This window comes from Nelumbo lutea, chromosome 1, assembly GCF_056320005.1.
Source record: "Nelumbo lutea isolate HS-2025 chromosome 1, American lotus-T2T, whole genome shotgun sequence".
Taxonomy (NCBI): domain Eukaryota; kingdom Viridiplantae; phylum Streptophyta; class Magnoliopsida; order Proteales; family Nelumbonaceae; genus Nelumbo; species Nelumbo lutea.
Genome location: NC_142684.1, coordinates 193,618,106 through 193,643,331, shown reverse-complemented (window position 1 = coordinate 193,643,331; position 25,226 = coordinate 193,618,106). Strand labels below are relative to the sequence as shown.

The 25,226-nt window shown below is 40.2% G+C and overlaps 1 protein-coding gene across 1 annotated transcript in view; it reads right to left on the bottom strand.

Moving 5' to 3' along the window:
• The window catches only part of LOC148880116 (phosphoglucomutase, chloroplastic-like), an 87,375-nt gene that overhangs the window by 11,470 nt on the left and 50,679 nt on the right, over window positions 1–25,226 (bottom strand). The window contains exons 9-13 of the mRNA XM_088961956.1: window positions 12,830–12,952; window positions 12,686–12,738; window positions 5,587–5,665; window positions 5,436–5,500; window positions 5,293–5,360 (exon numbers count right to left, since the gene is read on the bottom strand). Of these exons, the coding sequence (XP_088818082.1) occupies window positions 5,293–5,360; window positions 5,436–5,500; window positions 5,587–5,665; window positions 12,686–12,738; window positions 12,830–12,952 (388 nt within the window). The remainder of the gene's footprint in view (window positions 1–5,292; window positions 5,361–5,435; window positions 5,501–5,586; window positions 5,666–12,685; window positions 12,739–12,829; window positions 12,953–25,226) is intronic.

The following is a 25,226-nucleotide window of genomic DNA, read 5'->3' as shown; positions in this document are numbered from 1 at the left end:
GCCTTGTGCAACCAACCTAGCCATGTATCTATCTAGGCTTCCATCAGATTTCAGTTTCATAGAGTAGACCCATTGACTTCCTATGAGAGATGTCTCAGGTGGAGCTTTGACCATGTCCCAGGTGTCATTCTCAAGAAGGGCTCGAATTTCAGAATCCATGGCATCTTTCTAGTGTGGTTCTGCTACAGCCTGCTGGTAAGATCTAGGAACGCTTATGGTAGATAAAACAACAGAAAATGAGCTATGGTCTAGTGAAAAACCATAACGGTCAGGTGGGCGAGAAATTCTAGAGGAACGATGTAAAGTGGGTGTAGTAGGTTCAAGGGGAAGATTAGGTCCACTTACTATGGCAGATGGAGTGACTGGATCAGCAACTAGTGGTGGAGTAGAGGAGGGCATTGAGATTGAAGAAGGCCATTGCTTGGCAATGGTATATCTGAGGTACTGGTAGAGTCAAAACTATGAAACAAGGAAATGAAAGGAGCTGGGAATTTTACAATATGTTTAGAAAAGGACACACTCTCAAGAAAAACTACATTATGAGAGATTCTAATACGACAGACCGAAGAATCATAGCAAAGGAACCCTTTATGTTCAGAATTGTACCCCATAAAGGCACACAAAGCAGCTTGTGTAGTTAACTTTGTGCGTTTATGAGGTGGAAGGACAAAACAAGCATAACCAAAAACCTTGAGCATAAATAGGTCTAAGGGTTTGTGAAAGAGAGATTGAAAAGGAGAAGAATTATTCAAAACAGATGATGGAAGACGATTTATGAGATACACAACAATGCTGGCCGCCTCTACCCAAAACCAAGAGGGTACATGGGAATCTTGTAGAAGTGTTATAACTACACTCAAGATATGCCCATTCTTCCTTTCCGCTACCTTGTTTTGTTGTGGGGTGATTGGACAGGATTTTTGGGTTTGAATTCCATGTTGTTTTAAATAAATTTGGAAGTCCCCATCAACATACTCTCCCCTGAATCCGATTGTAGAACACATACCTGGGCATCAAATTGGGTAGTAACATAGGTAAGAAAGTGCTTAAATACAGTGTACACTTCAGATTTCTTTTGAAGAAAATAAACCCAAGTGAAACGGGTGCAATCATCAATAAAGATTACAAAGTACTTACATAAAGAGGAACAATAACATGCTCAGAGTGAGACGGAAAAGGTAAAATATGACTCTTACATAAACCACAAGTAATGCAATTTTTATTCACATTCTTAAAGGAAACAGTAGAAACAAGTAAACTACCATAAGCACATAACTTGTCAAGTTTCTTAGAAAACGAATGGCCAAGGTGTTTATGCCATAAATGTCAATCATTATTACAATTAAAAGATTCAAAGCCAGAAGTAGTAGAAAGAAAACATGAACTAGAAACAGGTCCTATCTTATTCTTCTCAAACTCCAAAGCAAATAGTCTTCCCAATCTACGCCCCTTCCCCTTCACCTCTCTAGTTTCTCTAGTTTGTCGGTCCTATATCAAACAACCATCAGAAATGAAAGAGGCAGCGCTACCTTCCTCTACAAAAGTTGACCAACAAAAGTCAAATTGGTGGTGAGCTTAGGTACAAATAGAGTTTTGGATAAATGAAACAGAGATGACTTAGAAGTGATAAATACAAATCATCACAGCCAAGTATATCCAATTTTTCACCATTTGCACTGGTAATATGTTTATTGGGAGGATGGGTTTGGGATACTGACTGAGTGTGGCCCCTCTCATATGGTTAGAGGCTCCCAAGTCAATATACCAGAGGTGGTTTGGTAAAGGACAATAGGTCGATGACTTACCAGACAGACTAATAGTAGAGAAGGTTGAGGAGATGACCAGGACATGAGCTGTCAAATCCGTTCTTCAAACATGCCAATGGAGGTGTCGTTTTGGCTAGTTACAGAAGTAATAAAGGAGGCATCTGAACCATCTACAACAGTCTGATAGGCCTTGTAGCTTCCTTTCTTCTGATTTGATCCACTACCTTTCTGAGGCTGGATAGGACATTCGGTAATAATATGGCTGACCTACTTGCAATATGTGCATGTATTTTTTTTCTTACAATGGGAGACAACGTGCCCAAACTCCTTACATTCATAACACTGTACCTTAGAGAAGTCCTTCCCTTTTGGTTTAGCTGCCGAGAAGACATCATCAATGTTGGAATCTTTTCTCTTATCCAGTGTAGTCTGTTTAGCAAATCTGGTTTCCTCTCTCACAATTTCCCCAAGGATAGTATCTAAGTTAGGAAATGTTCATCGATTCAGGATATTAGATTTGACAACTTCAAACTCAGGCCTTAGATGCATTAGGAAATGCATAATCTTCCTCTTGTCAAAGTGTCCCTTCATGTACTTCACACAACAGTCTGACGGGTCCTTTCCCATGTGAACTAACTCATATTCTGTCCAAAGGTTGATGAACCTTGCATAATATTCTTAGACCTTTCTGTCCCCTTGATAGTATGAGAAGATGTCAACCTCTATCTGATACTGTCTAGAGGTATTTGATTGCTGATAAACCTTCTCGAGATACTGGTATATCTCATAGGCTGTCCTATACCCTCTCATAGGGATAGCAATATCAGTTTCGACTGAACCTAAGATCCATGATGCAATTTTTGCATTGTTGATCTTCCACTGATTAAGGCCCTTAATATCAAAATCATCAGGTTTAGATACAAAGCCATCCAAATATCCCCAAAGACCCTTAGCTTCGACATGGAATTGAAAGTTAAACTTTCTTAATGCGTAGTTTGTACCATTGAATTTAATAGGAAGAACTTCCATCCTTTCTGATGCCATTGGGAGACAAAAGGCAACAACACACACTTCCAGAAAACCAATAAAATTTGAATAAGAGGATGAAGAAGAAAGTACCTTTCAGCTGATGTCCAAAAAAGGTAACTGCAATGTTCTAGCGAATTGAAGAGTGGATCGAAACCCATCAAAATCAAAACTGATCCAAATCAAACCAAAGGGATTCGGTAGATCTGCTCTGAGCGACACCAAATCTAGGATTTTCAAGCTGACTTGATGCCTCTACAAGAAGATCTAAGAAGAAAGATGAATCTGATGGCACAACAGTCTAGGAAGATGATCTGTAAAGTTCAGATCTATAGCCGATTTAGGAAGAGGATTAAAAGACACTCAAGAACCTCCCAAATACTGTTAGAGAGTTCTTGAACCAGTAGTAACAGAGATGATCACAAAGATACTATGTGTAGATCAGGTCGTGACTTGCTCTGATACCATGTCAGAGTCAAGTCGAAAGTTCAGAAGGAAAGAGAGAGAGAAACAAGAGATTGGTGGGTGTGACACACAGTGTTAGTTGATACCCTAAAAGATATATTTATATTAAAAAGATAAAAGGACAAATCAGCCCTTAGTGTACAAAAGAAAGAGATCACATAAATTAGATGTACAACAATAAAGAGTAAAAGTACAAAAATAGCCCTACGACTAGATCTTCTCACTGTCTCTACAATGCAAGCAGAAGAGGATATCATATGAACTAAAACAGACTCCACATGTGTGGTTGACCATACAATACTTATTAAACATAATTGAGAAGGAAAAAGGAATGGTGGTAGTTATTGTGTGTGCAGATGACATTGTGGTAGCAAGTGATATGCCAAAGAGATGCAACAACTTAAATCTTTCTTGGGCAATGAGTTTGAGATTAAAGAATTGGAGGATCTACAATACTTGTACAAATTTAAGTTACAAGATCCAATAAAGATATCTTTATTTCACAAAGTATATCTTAGATCTCCTTAAGGAGATGAGGAACTTGTGACCCAAGCATGTTGAAACTCCTATTATGCAAAATCGTCATTTAGGGAACTAAAATGGATAACTACTTGTAGATGCAAATAGATATCATCACCTAGTTGAGAAATTGTTCCACTAACTCAAGGCTAGAGCCAAATATTGCATATGTAGTCAATATTGTGAAGGGATGAGAGATCCATCGTATGGATGGCCGAATCCTACAGGAAGGTTAGGCGAAATTTCAAAAATTTCTCTCCCATCTGGGAATCGCATTCCCTATTTTAGAAAACTGCATTTTCAATGATCAATCTTGAACCAAACCGGACCAGATCAAACACTACCGGCAAGAGAGGACCTCTCCCTCGGCTGCAAGGAATAGTGTTGCACTCTCTACTTACATGGATCCAGAGAATTAAAACCTTTTGCAAATATTTTGAAACCATAATATATATAAATGTATATCTCTATATAAATATATTTTGCAAAAACAAATTTCAATGGTTGATATCAACTGCCGGCAGTTTAGGTTTCCATCAGAGAGAGTGCATCCCTGATCATTCACTTTGTCCGACAAAGGGGTTGATCTTGTCACTATGATCACCTACTTAGATAAATTCTCGGACTGTCCTAACATACCTAGGTTTTGACCCCCTCACTATGATCCTTTGTCCGACAAAGGATCTTACTGATTGGCATATCAAAGATAGCCCGATTCGACACCTAGTGCAGTACCATAATCGAGTCTAGGGGTCAGGTGTAACATTCCGGTTTTTCCCATCTATCTCTAAGGTCCAGGGCAGTACTGGAATTTTGGTTCGGTTTAGGGTTTCTAGAAAACCCACACTACATATACCTCAAGTCTCACCCTGGTAGCTGAGACAAGCCACCCCAACCAACTTGGCAGTATATTAGTGTCAGCCATGGCAGGATAAATCTCCCCAGATTTTTCCAACGACTGTGAAGATTCTAGACTAACACGAGTCTCATAAATGTCCAGTTTAAGGGTATTGCACAGAAACACACCACAATGATATAAATCAATTATGTATTTTATTCATTTACAATAAATGTCAAAAGATACATCAATTTGATTTGAGCTAAGGGCATAACTATCTAACATATTGTTAGTCAATTCATGCATGCCCCTAGGACTGTATGCATGGAAGCAACAAATAGAATCCTAAGTTACTTGAAATCATCACCAAGGTCTGTGACCCAAGCACCCTAGAATAAACACCTTCAAAATTCCCAACACTATAATGAAATCATATCTTAAAACATAACATACATATAGCCCTATACATTTCACCACCCAGCCACCTCCCATCCACCCGTGCAATATTCAAAGAGCAACTATATGAAGGACCCAAAGGAAATACAGATTATGTCCTAACCTAAAGAAAATCTGGATAAAAAAATATTATTAGCACTTGCATACTAACGCAACCCAATTGACAAATCGAAGTCATCAACACAAAGACACATGTCACCTCTTTTAGGTCATGCTACATACCATCACTAGCGGCTCCAAAATCAGGTCCATTCTTGGCATACATGACATCAACCAAATCCTTGGCATACCTATTTCAAAAAACATGGAAAAAGTCAAGCTGCAATACTGAAGCATCCATTTCAAAAAATAGTTGGTTCTCTTACGTAAGATTAGGATCCGGATGGCCATGGCCAAAATCTTCTAATGGCACTCCATTAGCAATTGAATCCTATATTTTGTACAGCAATGGTCAATAATTTCATCAATGGCTTTAGTTTAATTACTTCAAATATATTTGGGGAGGTGTTAGCATACTGGATTGGCTCCTAGCCCATCCACAAAGATAGGTTTTGCATAGGCACCAGTAACTGCATGCATTGCATCAAATATAAACCTGAAAAAAATGACCCAAATGAATATATAATCTAGAATATAATATGAATGGCATCCATTACAACACATTGAAAAATCCTACAAATTTGACTTGGAAATGATATTAAACAGTGTGTACAACAATAATTGGGAAGTTGTATATATATAGGACAGTGCAATACTCTTTTAGAACTCTATTGTTTCTAACTCATACTATTGAATATTTGAATTCCTTTGAAGAAATAGGCTGCATCACCACCAGGTGAAGTTAGAAATGAGCAAGTGTTAGCTGGGGCATCTTCTAAAAGCAAAGTTCTCTAGTAACACCCGATAGCAATGATAAGTAGGTAAGGATTGTTGCCCTTCTAAACAAGTGTGGGCAAAGAATATGGCCCTGAAAATTAACCATATATGAGGAGGTATACATCACTACGAAAGGAGAAAGTTAAGGAGGTAAGAAGCTACCACTACACATGAATGCCAATTCCACCCCAGATTCAGTGAACCTGTCAGGAAGGCAACTAAAATACCATAGACTGCATCTAATCTAAACCAAAGTAGAAGCCAGATGAGTTGCAAGCATAGGAATGATAACATTAGAAATTAATACACTTGTAGGAATTCAAGGCAGATAAGACTGAGATGATCTTGGCTGTGTGCAAAAAAAGCAACTACATCAGTGGACTGAATTTAGTGCAAACAATTAACTCTAAAAGAACAAGGGTAAGACTAGAAAAGATGGCATATCTCACAAAACAAGAAAAAGATTTCTAACAACTCATGAGCTCAAAAGAGATATGCCCTACACAGTGGCTTGAGGGACCATATTTCTGGTAGTTATCCCCAACGTTTCATGTAGGATTTCCTTGAGTTGGGAAATATACCATTGTGCACCATGTAAGAGGAAATAACAAAAGCTCTCCCTGTGTTAAGTCCTTAAGTTTGCTGGACTGGGAGCAGGTTATTAAGATACTCCCAGACACAATAATAAAGAAGAAAAAGGGTTTTCTTATAAGCCCAGTCAGTCCTATTGGTGGGCTGAAACATTTTAGTAAAGAAAGGGGCCTACAGTCTAGTTTAGTGAATAACAGGCCCCAAGTTAATTGGGCTTGTTTGTAATGCAATAAGCATTTAATAAGCCTGCAGCAAAGCCCATTTAATGGAACAACAGGCCCTAAAAGATTAATCGATATTAATTAATTTCTTGTCAGGTGTCCCACTTATTTATAAGGGGACGCCACTTGTCCTATTCTAACAAGAGAGCTATTTTCCCTCCTTTAACCACTTGAAGTGGAGGGGGAGGGGGGGACACATTGAAAGAATGGTAGGATCCATCTAATGGACGCCATAAAGGTTGCGGAATGGGTGGGCGAATTTCAAAAATTTCCTACCTTCTCCCAACTGGGAATCATATTCCCTAAATTTAGAATACAATATTCAAGGATCCTACTTGAACCATAATCAAACCAGATCTGTACCAAAAGACAAATGGGAGGAATATACCTGATCCGGAGAAGCACTATCTCCCAAAGTTGGTGTTCACGCCCAAAGAATGCTCCAAGATCCGTTCCTGCTGAAGATGACACAGCTGTGGATGGAACAGAACCAGCAGAGTGCGTCCTACACACTGGATCCTTCACAAGAATCCTCTGGAAGTACTAAACACTGAATCTTTTTCAGTCTTTTTTGCAAGACTGATGTCAAGAACAGATTTCTTGACTTTCTTTCTCTGCAAAGATCTAATCTTGCAAAAACAGATGGCGGCGGCAGGAGGAGAACTCCAAAAGCGAAAAAGCTGAACTGCTTCTTCTTTCTTTTTCTGGAGTATGAGATCTGATCTCAATTCGCAGGAACCTTTCTTGCTATTTTTCTTGATTCGAAAACTGTTGTGTTTCTCTCCTTTTTGGTTAGGGTTTCTCCTCCTTTCTTCTTGATTAAGAAACCTCCTAATTAGGAGTTATCCCAATCCAAATCAGTATTTGGATAGGGGATAATCTTAATCCTATCTGTAGATAAAGTTAGCTTACTCCTGATCTTATCAGGAGGTTACCAGATTCAAATCTAATTTGAATTTGGTCTCCAAGAGTGGATAAGGCTAAAGGCCCAATCCTTTTACTAACATTAATCTCAGATTCGCCCCAAGGATGGGTGATCATATCAGCCCACCTCGAAATGGGCTTTTGGCCCATTAAGTGTTCAGTGTCTAATTACTTTCCAATCTGCTGCCCAGTTGGGCTTCTTTGTATGGCGTGGGACCCAAGCATTGATCTACACACCAGCCACATGGGATCGGCCCAGCCTTTAATACAAGGCCTAGCCGAATTCACTGAAAAACTCAATGAACCCCTTGAGTCCATCATATGGACCCTATGGGCCCAACACTTACATTAAGTGGTCCCTGGGCCAAGCCATCTTATAAAAACCCAGGGACTGTGGGCAGGTGCAAGATTAGCCCATCAGGTATTATCCTCAATGGTCTTACACTTAACCTCTCAGCCCTTAATGATCAAGCACTGCCCGACAAGAGAGGACCTCTCCCTCGGCTGCAAGGAACAGTGCCGCACTCTCCTCTCACATGGATCCCGGGAATTAAAACCATTTGCAAACAATTTGAAACCGTACATATATATATAAATATATTAATTTTGCAAAACAAAATTCCAACAATTGAAATCAACTGCCGGCAGTTTGGTTTCCATCAGAGATAGTGCATTCCCAATCATTACCCTTTGTCCGACAAAGTGGCTGATTCTGTCACTATGATCACCCACTCAGATGAATTCTCAAACTGCCCCAACATACCCAGGTTTTGATCACCGCTAAGGATCTCACTGATTTGCATATCAAAGGCAGCCTGATCCAACACCTAGTGAAGTGTCATAATCGAGTCTAGGGGTCAGGTGTAACTTTCCAGTTTTGCCCATCTATCTCCAAGGTCCAGGGCAATACTGGAAATCTAGTCCGGTTTAAGGATTCAAGTAATCCTATACTGCATGTGCCTCGGGTCTTACCCTGGTGGCTGAGACAGGCCATCCCAACACTTGGTGGCACACCAGTATCAGCCTTGGCAGGATAAATCTCCGCAGACTTATCCAACGGCTGTGAACATTTAAAACTAACGCGAGTCTCTATAAATGTCCAGTTTTAGGGTTTTACACAGAATTAAACCAAACAACATGAATCAAACATGCACTTTATTTATTTCCACTAAATAACAAAAGTACATCAAATCAGATTGAAGCTAAGGGCATACAAAAACTGTCTAACACATATCACCCTAGGGGAGAGAGTTATTTTCCCTCCTCTAACCACTTTAAGCGGGGGTGCACATGTCACCCTAGGGGAGAGTTATTTTCCCTCCTCTAACTACTTTAAGTGGGGGGACACATGTCATCCTAGGGGAGAGAGTTTTCTTCTCCCTCCTTAACCCACTTTAAGTGGGGGGACACTTGTCACCTTAGGAAGGAAGAGTTTTATTTTCCCTCCTTAACCCATTTTAAGTGGGGTGACACTTGGCACTCTAAGAAGAGAGGAGTGGGGAATACTTAACCACCTCCCTCCTCTATATAAATCCCTCTCTTACAAGGAGAAGGGGCTAATGCCACTTTGTTGGCTAATTCTACTCAATTGATAGAATTTACATCAACAAGAGACAAACTAAAGGAGAAAGAAGAGAAGGTTGTGGTGTGGAAGAAAAGGGAAAAGAGGAGAAAGAAGAAGGTAGGGATTGCAGTATTCCTCCTCCATCTCTTCATTATGATTCTCCTACAACTTCCTCTATTAGACTTATGTTTTTCCTTATACTCCTTTCACACTTTCCTTCTTTGTTATTATTTTCCTTTTTTTTTCCTTCTCCTTGTCTCATTTTAATCATATGTGAGGGAGACAACCATCTATAGCCTTGTTCATGAAACTTGGCTGATTATGGTTCCTCACAACCTATGAACCTATGTGCGAGGGGGAAAACCATCTACAACCTTGTTCATGAAACTTGGTTGATTATGGTTTCTCACACCATGATAATGCACATAACCACAATTTAAAGGCCATTTGTAACCTTATTGATGAAATATGACTATTTATGATACCTATTTACTTGTTATGTATAAAATGTTTGTTTATTTATTTGTTGGTGTTTCTCTCAACAAAGAGGGAATATATATACTAGAATTTTCAAAAGGAAAATTCTGTAGAAAAATGTTACATAGTTTAGTCTATTCATTTGTACTTCTGAATCAGAATCAAAGGGTTTTCTCTGACCCTAGAAAAGATGTAATTAAGGGTGTTAGACAGTTGTATGCCCTAAGCTCCAATCAGAATGATGTACATCATGAATTTATTGTAAATGAATAAAGTACATATTTGATTCATGTTCCTATGGTGTGTTTCTGTGTAATACCCTTAAACTAGACACTTATGAGACTCGTGTTAGTTTAAAATGTTCACAGCCGTTGGATAAGTCTAGGGAGATTTATCTTGCCAAGGCTGACACTGGTGTGCTGCCAAATGTTGGGGTGGCTTGTTTCAACCGCCAGTGTGAGACCCAAGGCACATGCAGTGTAGGATTAATTGAATCTTTGAACCGGACTAGATTTTCAGTATTGCTCCGGACCTTGGAGATTGATGGGCAAAACTGGAAAGTTACACCTGACCCCTAGACTCGATTATGATACTGCACTAGGTGTTGGATTGGGCTGTCTTTGATATGCCAATCAGTGAGATCCTCAGCAGGGGTCAAAACCTAGGTATGTTGGGACAGTCCGAGACTTCATCTGAGTGGGTGATCATAGTGATAGGATCAGCCCCTTTGTCGGACAAAGGTAACGATCGGGGATGCACTCTCTCTGATGGAAACTAAGACTACCGGTAGCCGATTTCAATCATTGAGATTTGTTTTGCAAAATATATTTTATATGAGATATAAAAGTATATATATATATATATTATGGTTTCCAAACGTTTGCAAAAAGGTTTTAATTCCCGGGATCCATGTGAGTAGATAGTGCAGCACTGTTCCTTGCAACCGAGGGAGAGGTCCTCTCTTGTCGGGCAGTGTTTGATTGTTGTGGGCTGAGAGGTTAAGTGTAAGACCATTGAGGGTAATGCCTGATGGGCTAATCTTGCGTCTGCCCACAATCCCTGGGTGTTACAAGGTGGCTTGGCCTACGGACCACTTAAGGTAAGTGTTGGGCACATAGATCCCATGTGATGGGTTCAGGGGGTGCACTATCCATAACAGTGTATTCGGCCAGGCCTTGTAACAAAGGCTGGGCTGAACCCATGTGACTGATGTGTAGATCAATGTTTGGGTCCCACGCCATACAATGAAGCCCAACTGGGCAGTAGTTTGGAAGGCTAAGTGAGCACATAACCTTATTGGGCCAAAAGCCCATTTCAAACTGGGCTGATTTGATGAGTTAAATAAGGGGCAAATTCTAGGATTGGATTAGCAGATAGGATAGGGTCTTAACCCTATCCACTCAGAGAGTCCAGATCTAAATGTGATTCAGATATGGAAACCTCCTAATGAGATTAGGAGAAGGCTGATCTAATCTACAGATAAGATAAGGGTTTACCCTTATCACTTAAAGGGAATTCTGATCCAAATATGATTTGGATCAGCAACTCCTATGGGGATTAGGAGATGATCCCCTTAAAGTTATAAAAGGAGGAGGGGGCGGCAGCCTTTAGTAGATATACATTCACATCCTCTTCAGAGCTGAAATCACAGAAGGAAGAATTCAACAACCCTGCGAAATTCTTTCTTGCCGCCTCCTTCCTGCCACCGCCTCACCTGCTAGTTCGATCTCCAGTTAAGTGGGAGAAATCAAGATTGGATCTTGATATCAGTTTCTTGTGAAGGGACTGATAGGAAGCTGTGCTCACGTGCCGTCCTGCTAATTTTTGCGAAGGATTAGGTTCTTGGGAAGAACACCACTGATTCTGCTCCATCCTGCACTACGCCATCTTCAGTGGGAGCAGTCTTTGGATCCTTTCTTGGGCGTGAACACCTTCGTTGGGAGATATTATTTCTCCGTATTAGGTATATCCCTCTCCTACTGTTTTGTTCAGATCTGGTTCGATTTATGGTTCAAGATTGATCCTTGAAAAATATGATTTTTCTAAAATAGGGAATACGATTCTCAGTAGGATGGAGAAAAATTTTTGAAATTCGCCCATTCTATTCCGCAAGATTCGGGCGTCCATACGATGGATTTCTCATCCCTTCAAAGGGAACATCTACATGATTTCCAGAATGGGACTTAAATAACAAAACAACCAAGTTATTAGTTTAATCGGATGAATTATGTTATGTAAGAAATTATACTAAAAAAATTTCCACTAACACCCTGGAAGAGGATTGGACAACTTTGACATTATGTGAAGTTCAACAAGCTCTAAAACTCTTGAAGAAAAGTTAACTGATTATGATTTTTTTTTGCCTCATGCAACAACTTGATTCCTACTACACAAAAGTAGTGAACTAGGTCATGATGCTTACAATAAAAATCTATCTAAAGGTGTTATGCATAACATCAGTGTTTTAAAATGAGATTTTTCATCCTCTTCTTCCTCCTCTCCCCCCTCCTCTTAAGGAGGCTTACACCTCTTACATTCTGAACTACGCTTCACGCCTCTAGGTAGTGGAACGCCTCGTGTCATGCCTCCACATTTTAAAACATTGCATAATATGTAGAGGTATACAGAAACTGGTTTAATTCATTTGCCCCCAATGTAAGAGTGTGAATAATGACTGCACTAAATGACCATGTAATGTATAATAACAGAAGAAATAAATAACATAATGTAAGCTCTAAATCACAAGATCAAATCAGAAGAAAAATGAAGAGCATAGGAAGACAGCCACAAAAAATTTTTTGGGAAAAAAGAAGTACCTCTCCCTGTAATATATATTTCTAAAATGTCCAGATAATTAGAAAATAAACAAAATAAGAAAACCAAAGTGATAACTACAAGCTTCCTGAACTATTTAAGAATGTGAAATAGTTTTACCATAAGATTTTAAGATGCAAAATGCTACCTGAAATCTGATCGACAGAGAAGACCTCTAATAAGCTGAAAATCAAACACATTCTGCACATAGCGAATTACATACAACTCCTAAGAAAAATGAAACAGGAAGAGGCATTTAGTTATGGAAAGAAATGTGGTTCTCATGAAATACCTCCATTAGTTCCAAATAGTCAGAAACTGGGTCGATTACTTCCACACTGAAGTTTCCATACACTGTAACCCCTAAACAAGATAGATCAACATCTGGAATTTCTGCCATTTTAATTTCAGAAATCTGCATATGGAAATTGACAATTAAAATTTAACAGGAAAAGACGTTGAATTATAAAGGTGAAAAGACAAGGCAAAAAGGCAATAGTGTTCACTGAAAGTGGAGTGGTATGCCATTAATTGAAACATGAAATCTAAATATACCAATTTGATGCAGAATATAGTGTGCCAGGGTAAAAGAAAAAACAAGTAAATCAAGGCTAATTAACTTGGTTTACCGAGGTCAAGAGGCAACCATAGTAGCATAGCACCCAGAAGAAACTGGAATTCCATGTTCAGCTTTTGGAAGTAGTCACTAGTTAATCAGGTTAAAGTCATTTTAGCCATTCAATCAAAAAATGTAATCCACCCAAAACAAGCTAAAGGAGAAATATTTAGAACATCAACCAAATATAAGCCAAAAGGGACAGCTTTATTAGATACATCTGCTTCAGGTTGAAGACCAATTGACTGAACTCCTTTCCGTCCCATATCATCTAGGTTACCTAAATTTAAAGCCTAAATGATCAATTTGATTAGAAAACCGGCTTTCAACCCCAAACTATCTTAGTCAGTAACAATGCTTGGGATGTTATTGTAGTGGGGAAAAATACTAATCTCCTTGAGGCAGAGATGAGGACCTAAAATCTACTGCATATAATCAAAACTTTGTCAGAATTCTATCCCAGGTATTGGAGCTCCCCACAATAAACTGTTCTTGTCACTCATTCCCTTTGCTAAAGAATCTGCAATGTTATAGTTTAATAGAAGAATTGCATGTAAGAAAATTTTTAGCAACCAAGGCAAGAGTTTCATATTAATAAAAATTTTTAAGAGATTAAAGGGAAAAGAACAAGAGGCTGAGCCTTTTTCATTTTTTTAGAGAAGATGGGCCAAATGGCACATAGGTTGTTTATTCTTTCTTGTTTTTTTTTTTTATGTTTCTTTTCTGTAATGGGCCTTATTCTGGGCCCATCCTGTCAATATAACGTTCTTTGTAAATTCTTGCCCAACTAAAGGCCTCCTTGTAATTATTCAAATATATTTAAATAAAATAGTGTTAGGGTGCTGAGAGAGGGTATGTTCGAAACTCTCTTCTCAGACCCTCATTACTGAACTCTCAGCTCTCCTCTCTTCAATATCCTAGGGCTGGAAGCTTAACTCGTGTTGCCTAATTCTTGGAGGTCATTGGAAGTGCCCAAGATTCGAATCTCTTGGAGAAGTGGTTCGGTGGCCAGGAAGAATCAGAGAAAAGAAAAAAGGGGAAGGGGAACAGCTCGGTTCTGGTTTGAAGCTCGAAACTGTAAGTTGTGCTCAGATTTCTGGGTTCAGTTTTCTTCTGGTTGTTCTGTATTGCTTTCGAATGTGTTTGGACTGTTGAAGTGTACGAAAACTCTGGTTGTTCTGTACTACCTTCGGCTGCCATTGAATCTGGTTTAACCCAGAAATTTCTGGGCTGTTTTTCACTCCTTCTTGGACTGTTAAAACTGCCGAAACATCCTTGTAACAAGGCTGTGGATTGTTACTTATACTTGGCTGTTTTTGAGGGGCTGTACGAACTGTTCTTGAGGCCTATTTTTTCTTTTTGATACTGGGGTTGTCTCTATTGCCCACACTGTGTTTGTAAAAAGGGCAATTTCAGCAATATCAAGTGGTATTTACCTTGAAGTCCAGATTTGAAAAGGTAATTCGGCTGAGTGCCTAAAAGTTTCTGTTTACTTCTTGAAGGCTGAACTCAGTGTGTTGCCTTCTTGTGGTCGGCTGAACTCTGTTATTGCTTGTCCTTATTCAGTATACTTGTAGAAGTCATCTGAAATCATATTTGGAGTGTTTACATGATGTACTCCTCAGAGTTTGAAAACAAAAGTGGTGCTGAATATGGACTGGTTCAAGGGACTCCAAGTGATTCCTTATTGACTGTGACCACAGTTAAACTAGATGGAACTAATTATCTGGCATGGTCACAATCAGTAAAGATTCATGTATGTAGTAGAGGAAAGTGGGGGTTCATTTCCGAGAGTAAGAAGGCTCCCCCAGAAGATGATCCACCCTATGAAAAGTGGATGCAAGAAAATTACACTGTCATTGGGTGGCTTGTGAACTCAATGCAGCCACAAATCAGTCAACACTACCTATGGATGAATTCAGCAAAAGAAATTTGGGACAGTGTTGCAGAAACCTATTCCCAAAAACTCAATGTGGCCCGGGCATATAAATTGAGAAGTGATGTAAAGAATTTAAGGCAAGAGGAGAAACCTCTTACTGTATATTTCTCAACCCTGAAGTCCATATGGCAAGAGATTGACCTAATAGAAGTTGTAACTTGGGACACCACCAATGATGCAGAGACCTACAAAAAATTGGTTGAAAGGAACAAGGTATTTGAGTTCTTAACTGGACTAAACACAGAATATGATATCACAAAACAAAATAGTCTTTCCAAGGAGTGTGTCTCTTTGTCACAAGCTTATGCATTGGTGAGTAGTGAAGAGAGCAGAAGAGCTGTCCACGTTCAAGGGGCTGATATTAATGATCACTTTGCTAATATGGGGATTAAACCTAAAGGGAATGCTAGAACTTCTGGTGGCACAGGAAAGAAAGAAGTTATGTGTGAGTACTGCAAGAAGCCAAAGCACACCAAAGACAAGTGCTGGAAGTTACATCCTAATCTTGTTCCCATTCGGTTTCAGAAAAAAACATGATAGTACAAGATCAGGAAGTGCAAATGTTGCTGCCAGGCCAAATAGTGAAGAGATGTCTGCTTCTGCACAGTTGGCAGCCATGAGAGCAGAATATGAAAAGTTTGGGAAGATGATCAGTCAGCTGAGTGATGTGACCTCTCCTTCCAACCCTTCAGGAAATTCTACTGCTTCAGCATTTGCTCATTCAGGTATAAGGGCTTCTGCCAATCATGCTACCACTTCAAGTAATCTCAAGATCCATTGGATTATTGACTCAGGTGCTTCTGACCATATGACCAATCTGTCTACCTCGTTTGTTTCATATGACTTACTTCCTAGACGTGATAAAATCACTTTAGCTGATGGTTCACTTGCCCCTATCTCTGGTAAGGGAACCATCAAGGCTACGGTTTCCTTGTTCCTACCTTCTGCCCTCCATGTACCTAAACTAAATACAAATCTGTTGTCTGTGAGTAGTTTAACCAAGTCACTAAACTGTTGTGTATTGTGTAACCTTTTTTCCTTCCTACTGTGTTTTTCAGGATCTGGAGTCTCATAAGGTGATTGGGAGTGGCCATGAGGCGAACGGAATAGACCTGCTTGATACTCTGGGACAATGCACTGATCATCTTGAGAATGTTGCTCTCGGATCTGTCTCTTCAGAGTCTGTTAGTCGGATTATGTTGTGTCATTGTCATTTTGGTCATCTATCTTTTTCTGCCTTGAGTCATCTATTCCCTGAATTGTTTAAGGGAATTATTTTGTCCAGTCTTCATTGTGAGTCTTGTGAATTGTCAAAGCATTGTAGAAACAGTTATCCTTTGAGCAATAAAAGATCTTATGTTCCTTTTAATATTGTGCATTCTGATGTGTGGGGACCTTACCACTTACCCTCCATGGATATTCCTGATGAAATCCCATGATGAAGTTCCAAGACTTGTAAAACAATTCCAAGAATTTGTTTTAACCCAATTTGATACCAGTATTAAAATCTTCAAATCGGACAATGCAAAAGAATACTTTGAGAAAAACCTATCCTGCTATCTTTCTGACATGGGGGTTATTCACCAAAGCTCATCTGCTAGGACCCTAGAACAGAATGGGGTTGCTGAGAGGAAAAATACCCATATTGTTGAAGTTGCAAAAAGTACCTTATTTGCCTCACATGTTCCTACCAGGTTTTGGGGTGATGTTGTTCTTATTGCTACCTACCTTATAAACCGTATGCCATCCAGGGTTTTGGGGTTTAATTCTCCCTTCACTCTTCTTCATCCAGACAAGGACCTTTTTCTTGTTTCTATTTGTGTCTTTGGCTACACCTGTTATGTTTGTAGAGAACACTGATGTGGGCCCCACAGCTACGGTCCCACTGTGTTCGTAGGGTAGAAGATGTTCTAGTCTGCCTAGGGTTAGCTATTGGTCATTTAGTTGTTTCAGTTATTTATTTCAGTCATTTTTTTTTGCTCTATTTGTTATGTAAAGACTAAGGGCAGATTTGTCCTTTCCATGTAATGAGCATAACCTATAAATATTAATTAAAGTGGCGGCGGCAGGACATCAAGCTTCTGCTCCTCCTTTCAACCCTTGTGTTCTACCGCTTCTCCTCCCTCTTCCTCTTCTTTTCTCTTACCTTTCTTCCTATCTTCGATCCTGAAATCCATTAGGGTTCAAGACTGATAATAGTCCTGAACTTCTACTTGGTATCAGAGCTAGGGCTTCTCATGTGAGTCTAGTCCAGCCGACCACATGAGAACCATCTAAGGCTAGAAGCTGAGAAAGCAGAGTTCGTTAACTGGTTCTTGGAGATCTCCAGAGGATTAGCAGCTGTTTGAAGAAGTGCCACAGTTGCAGCGAGTTGGTGATTAGGAAGAATCAGAGAAGGCTAGGGTTCAGGTAACCTTGGTAGGCAGTGAACTGGATCCTATTGTAAGTCTTTTATTTTCTGAGAGAAGTAACTGTAGAGGAGATGGGTCGAATGGCCCATTGACTGTCACTTCATGTTATGTTATGTTTCTCTCTGTTATGGGCCTTATTCTGGGCCCATACTCTGTAGTGTTCTGTTTTTTGTATTTTTCTGCCCACTCAAGGGCTTCTCTGTAATTTATCAAAGATTAACTTAAATAAAAGGTATTAGAGTGTTAGAGGGAGGATTAAGTTCGAACTCCTCATCCTCTAACCCTTCTTGTCGCAGTTCTCTCTCTCTCTCTTCTTCTCTAATCTTCTCTTATTAGTTTTTTCTGGTTTTCTAGCACAGTCCCTACTTCTAAGACTGTTTTTCAACTTGGTATCAGAGCGGGTCGTTACTTGGCGTGTCCCTCATGTGGTTCTAGTTCAGCCAACTGCATGAGGAGGTTCTAGGGCTGAATGTTTACAGTCATTCGCCTGGTTCTTGGAGGTCATTGGAGGGTGCCCATGTTTTCTATACACTTGGAGAAGGGTTCGGTGACCAGGAGGAATCAGAGAGCAAGTTTTTCAGCCTTATTTGAAATCAGAGAAAAAGGTTTTCGAAGCTAGCTCAAAGAGCAAAGAGTTCGGCCTGGTTTGAAGTTCAAACCAGAGATACTATAAGTTGTTTTCTCAAGATCTTTGCTGAGTTATTTTTGGTATTTGGGAGGACTGTTAAAGCATTCGAAGCACACCTCCATTCGGCCCACTGTTGCTGGACTGATTTCTGGGTTATTCTAGAAGTGTTGTTCGACTGTTTTTTGGGCTTCCAAACTGCTAAAAACTGATTTAAATTAAGTAGTACAAGCCTCTACTTTAGTTCAGCTGTTTCTTGGACCTAGACAAAGTGTTCTTGAAGTGATTTCTACTTGTTAACAATGAAGTGTTGACTATTGCATGCATAGTGTTTGTAAAAGGTCCTCTTAGGTACTGTGGACTGCTTTCTTTGTTTTCCTTGGGAAATTATTGTTGGGAACCAAGAATACATATTGTTTGGAGGCCAACTGATTGTTCCTTGAAGGCTGAATCAGGGTTTCTTCTCTTTGAAAGTGCTGCCACCAAACTTGGTTCTCACGGCTGTTAGTTCTGAACTGAATTTGTGGGTTACTGTGTTTGCTATTATTTCAACACAATCTGAGTTCCTTGAAGTCAGATCATTTTTAAAGGCTTGCCAAAACCCTAATTGAAACTGTTTCATAATGGACGACTCAGAAATTGAGAACAAGAGCACTGCTGAATATGAACATAATTCTGGAACTATAACTGATTCCTTGTTGACTGTAACTACAGTTAAATTGGATGGAACCAATTATTTGGCTTGGACACAATCTGTGAAAATTCATATTTGCAGTAGAGGAAAGTGGGGGTTTATCTCTGGGAGCAAGAAAACTCCCCCAGAGGAGGATCCCTCCTATGAGAAATGGGTGCAGGAGAATTATACACTGATTGGGTGGCTTGTGAACTCAGTGCAGCCACAGATTAGCCAACATTACCTATGAATGAACTCGGCTAAAGAAATCTAGGATAGTGTTGCAGAAACTTACTCCCAGAAGTTGAATGTTTCCAGAGCCTACAAACTGAGAAGTGATGTGAAGAATCTAAGGCAGGGGGAGAAGTCACTTGCAAAATACTTCTCAACTCTGAAATCTCTATGGCAAGAGATTGAATTGATAGAGGCTGTGACATGGGATACCCTCAAGGATGCTGAAACCTACAGAAAATTGGTTGAAAGGAATAGGGTCTTTGAATTCTTGACAGGGCTGAACTCTGAATACGACATTACAAAGCAAAACATCTTGTCCAAGGAAGATGTTTCCTTGTCACAAGCATATACTTTGGTCAGCAGTGAAGAAAGTAGGAGGCAAGTGTAGGTTCAAGGAGTCGGTATCAATGATCATTTTGCAAATATGGGAATTAAACCCAAAGGGGTTACAGAAGCTCACAGTGGCACAGGAAGGAAGGAGGTGGTGTGTGAATATTGTAAAAAGCTGAAACACACAAAAGACAAGTGTTGGAAATTGCATCCCAATCTTGTACCTATCAGATTCCAGAAGAAGAATGATAGTAGAAAGACAGGAAGTGCATATGCGGCCACAAGCACAGATACAGAGGTTGAGTCTACCAGTGCACACTTGGCAGCCATGAAAGCTGAATATGAGAAGTTTGGAAAGATGATCAGTCAGCTTGAAGGTGTATCTTCATCATCCATCCCTTCTGTAAGTCCAACCACCATTGCATTTTCTCACTCAGGTATAAGGGCTTCTGCTAACCATGCATCCACCTCAGGTAATCACAAAACCCCTTGGATCATAGACTTAGGTGCTTCTGATCACATGACCAACCTTTCCACTTTGTTTGTTTCATATGATTTACTTCCAGGCCGTGACAAAATCACCTTAGCTGATGGTTCTCTTGCCCTTATTTCTGGAAAGGGAACTGTCAAGGCTACAAAATCCTTACTCTTATCTTCCACTCTTCATGTGCCTAAATTAAATACCAACTTATTATCTGTAAGTAGCCTGACCAAGTCATTGAATTGTTGTGTAACATTTTTCCCTTCTCACTGTGTGTTTCAGAACCTGAAGTCTCGGAAGGTGATTGGGAGTGGCCATGAAGCGAATGGAATATACTTGCTCGACACCCCTGGCCAATGCTTTGATCATCCCAAGAATGTTGCTTTTGGTTCTACGTTTTCAGAGTCTGTTAGTCAAATTATGTTGAGTCATTGTCGGTTGGGTCATTTACCTTTTTCTGCTTTAAGCCATTTGTTTCCAAAACTGTTTAAGGGAATCAGTGTGTCCAGTCTCAATTGTGAGTCCTGTCAATTGTCAAAGCAATGTAGAAAAAATTACCGTGTGAGCAATAAAAGTTCCTCTTTTCCTTTTCATATTGTGCACTCTGATGTGTGGGGGCCTTACCACTTATCCTCTATGGGGGGTTACAGATATTTTATCTTGTTTATTGATGACTTCTCTAGATTCACTTGGATATACTTAATGAAATCCAGGGATGAAGTCCCAAGACTTGTGAGGCAATTTCATGAGCTTGTTATAACTCAATTTGATACAAAAATCAAGGTTTTCAGATTTGACAATGCAAAAGAGTATTTTGAGAAGAGTTTATCCTTATATCTCTCTAACATGGGGGTCATTCATCAAAGCTCCTGTGTTAGAACCCCTAAACAAAATGGAGTTGCTGAGAGAAAAAATAGACATATTGTTGAAGTTGCAAGGAGCCTTTTGATTGCCTCACATGTTCCCACAAGATTTTGGGGTGATGCTGTACTTACTGTTACCTATCTCATAAACCGTATGCCATCCAAGGTTTTAGGGTTTAAATCCCTCTTCTATCTTCTTCATCCAGACAAGGATCTCTTCCCAATTCCTCTTCGTGTGTTTGGCTGTACCTACTATGTTCACATTCCAAGTGTGCAAAGACATAAATTTGAACCAAAAGCCCACAAATGCATCTTCCTTGGTTACTCCCCCACACAAAAGGGTTATTGTTGTTTTGATCCAAAGACTGGCACCCGACATGTCTCTATGGATGTTACCTTTGATGAACTTTCTCCTTTTTATGGTTCCTCTCAGGAAGGACATTGTCCATAGGGGGAGAGTCTGTCACAAGTTTTTGCCCTCCTCTTCCTGTCCCAGTTGAGTCTCTTGACAAACCTGTATCCTCATCAAATGAGTCAAAGGAGGATCAATCACTTCATACCTCATGTCCTAGTGCCCCTATTTCTTTACCCCCTCGTCCTATCCATAATCCCAAAGTGTATCAAAGGCAGAGATCCAGGAATGAGCAAGTAGTTTCCTTTACAACAGATGAGGCTCATACATTCCCAATCACAGATGAGATAACAGGTACTGCTTCAGCCCCTTTGGAATCATCCATCCCAGACCTTGATGTCCCCATTGCTGTTAGGAAAAGGAAGCGGAAGTGTACTGTACACTACATTTCCAAACACCTTTCTTATGACCTGCTTTCTCCTTCATATTTTTCTTATCTCTCTTCTGTTGCTTCTAACCCCATTCCTAGGTCTGTCTCAGAAGCTCTTGGGATTCCAGAATGGAGAGATGCCATGGAGACTGAAATGGATGCTCTACATGCAAATGGTATTTGGGAGGTGGTGGATTTGCCCGAAGGGAAGGATCCAGTTGGGTGCAAGTGGGTTTTTACCATTAAATACAGGGCTGATGGAACTATTGAGAGGTACAAGGCCAGACTTGTTGCAAAAGGCTACACACAGACATATGGGATTGACTACCTGGAGACTTTTTGCCCCTGTTGCCAAGATGACATCTGTGAGGGTTCTTTTATCTCTAGCAGTTCACTTTGATTGGCCTCTCTATCAGTTAGATGTAAAGAATGCATTTCTGAATGGTGACTTACATGAGGAGGTCTACATGTGTCTTCCTCCAGGGATGTATGGGAAAGATATGCAAGGAAAGGTATGTAAATTGAAGAAATCTCTTTATGGTCTTAAACAATCTCCTAGAGCCTGGTTTGAGAGATTTAGAGCTGCACTTGTTAAATTCGGCTTTGTTCAGACACAGTCAGATCATACTCTGTTTGTGAAGAAAAGTAGATCTCTAGCAGTGTATCTCATTATGTATGTTGATGACATTATAGTGACTGGTGATGATGCCTCAGGCATTCTGGCTCTTAAGTCTTTCCTCCATACAGAATTTGAGATTAAGGATCTGGGGGAGTTGAGATACTTCCTTGGCATAGAAGTTGCCAGATCCAAGGATGGGATTCTTATTTCCCAAAGGAAATATGTTCTTGATTTGTTGTCTAAAATTGGAAAACTGGGTGCAAGACCAGCTGCAACTCCCATTGATATGAGTCACAAACTTTCAGCTTCAGATGGAACTTTGTTGGAAGACAAAGGGGTTTTTCAGAGACTTCTTGGGAAGCTTCTGTACCTTTGCATGACTAGACCAGATATTGCGTATGCTGTCAGTTGCATTAGCCAGTTCATGCATGCTCCTAGAGATACTCATATGGCAACAACAGAATAGATTTTGTGCTATCTGAAAGGCTCTCTAGGGAAAGGAATCCTATTTACCAAGCATGGTCATCTGAAACTTGAAGCCTATACTGATGCTGATTGGGCTGGAAATATTGATGATAGAAGATCTACTTCAGGATATTGCAGTCTGGTGGCTGGTAATGTTGTCTCTTGGAGGAGTAAGAAACAATCTGTTGTGGCCCGATCCTCCGTAGAAGCAGAGTATAGAGCCATGGCACATGGAGTCTCGGAATTGTTGTGGCTAAGGTCCTTAATGGAAGAACTTGGGATTGATCATGACAAACCCATGATGTTGTACTGTGATAATCAGGCTGCCATCAACATTGCTCACAACCCGATACAACATGATCGAACCAAACATATTGAAGTTGATAGACACTTTATTCGAGAAAGAGTCCCCTCGGGAGAAGTGTGTCTTCCATTAATTACTTCTAAAGGACAATTGGCAGACTTTCTCACCAAAGGCATTTCCAAGGCAAGGCTTCATCATGACACTGGCAAGCTGGGCATGATTGACATCTATGCTCAACTTGAGGGGGAGTGTAGAGGAGATGGGCCGAATGGCCCATAGACTGTCACTTCATGTTATGTTATGTTTCTCTCTGTTATGGGCCTTATTCTGGGCTCATACTCTGTAGTGTTCTGTTTTTTGTATTTTTCTGCCCACTCAAGGGCTTCTCTGTAATTTATCAAAGATTAACTTAAATAAAAGGTATTAGAGTGTTAGAGGGAGGATTAAGTTCGAATTCCTCATCCTCTAACCCTTCTTGCCGCAGTTCTCTCTCTCTCTCTCTTCTTCTCTAATCTTCTCTATTCTTCTCTTGTTAGTTTTTTCTGGTTTTCTAGCACAGTCCCTACTTCTAAGACTGTTTTTCAACTGTAACATCAGAGAAGATAGGTTGGACCTATCCAGCAAGGGTGGCCGAACCACTCTAGGGTTTTATCTCTCTATTCTCTAGGGTTTTGTCTTATCCCTGCGGCAAACCCTAGTATTAGGCCGAACCTTGTGATCTTATCCCTGCGGCAAACCCTAATAGTTCTCCTCAACATTGATCAATTTTAGGGTTTCATATTAACCCTAATACAAACCTTATCCGTACGGTACCTGTTTGGAGTGTACGGCTCTTAGGACTGATTAAAACCTCAAATTGGCTTCAGCATATCAGATTGCTCTTCAAACTGTTTTTCAGTTTTCTTTTGGGGTTTCGAACACTTCTAAAGGGGTGAAAACAGTTCGGACTATTGCTGTTGTGTGTGGTTATTAATTTCAGATCAGTCTTATACATGTTTCATGCACATCTACCGTGAGTACAAATTGGTTCTATACTGATTTTGTGACTGTGGTTGGGAGTCCTAGTGCTGGTTTTGACTGTATTAACCATAATTTTGAGACTTCTGGTTCTTGACCAAAATGGAGTTTAAGAATCAGGCGGAAGGCAGTTTTGGGAACAGCAATTATGGTGGTGGTTCTGAGACAGGTTTTCAGATTACAACCGTAAAGTTTGATGGATCAAACTATTTGGAATGGGACCAATCAGCCATGATGGCTATTGGGGGAAGGAGCAAAGTAGGGTATCTCTTGGGAGATGTGGCAGAACCTTCCAAGGGAGACCCTATGTACACCAAGTGGGTCCAAGAAAACTACTTGGTTATGACATGGCTCTTTAATTCTATGCAGCCCCATATCAGTCGAAATTACTTATGAGCAAAGACAGCCAAGGAGATATGGAATGTGATGAAAGAGACTTACTCCCAACCCCTTAATGTTGCCAGAGCATATGAGTTGAAATGTGAGGTGAATTCCCTTAAACAAGGAGAGAAACCGGTGTTAGTCTACTTCTCTACCTTGAAGTCCCTGTGGCATGAGATTGATCACTTAGAGACTCTTGAGTGGGAGAGTCCCAAAGATGCTCAGATACATAGAAAGCACATCGAGACAAACAGAGTGTTTGATTTCCTGGCAGGACTAAATTTAGAATATGATAGTGAGGCAGCAGATTTTGACCAGAGATAGTGTGACCCTCTCTCAGGCATACTCCTTAGTGCACAATGAAGAGACCAGGAGGAAAGTCATGATGCAACCTCAGCCGCTTACACCTGCCTTGGTAGCTGTCAAACCCAAAACAAAGGGTGATTCAAAGGGACAGAAAGAAGGAAGATAAAAGGGATGTAGTGTGTGAGCATTGCAAGAAACCTAAACACACAAAAGAAACATGTTGGAAGCTGCATCCACATTTGGTCCCGGCAAAGTTGAGAAATAAAAGGGGTAATGCTCATGTGGCTATGACTATTGATTCAGCATCCTCATCTGGCACGAGAGGCACACCATTAGAGACCTTAGCTACAGTTCGGGCTGCTCTAATACAATTGGAGAAGGAAGTTGGCAGTTCAGCTCAGTTACCGCAGTCATCATCAGCTCCGACCACATCGGCCTTTGCACACTCAGGTACTCGAGCCTCAGCCTACCATGCCTCCGCTCCAGGTACTACTGAATCGTGTTGGGTAATAGATTCAGGTGCATCCGACCATATGACTAGCTAGCCCTCTTTGTTTAATACTTATCACTTATCTTCTGGTAGGGATAAAGTATCTATAGCTGATGGCTCTCTTGTCCCTATTTCTGGCAAGGGTGACATCAA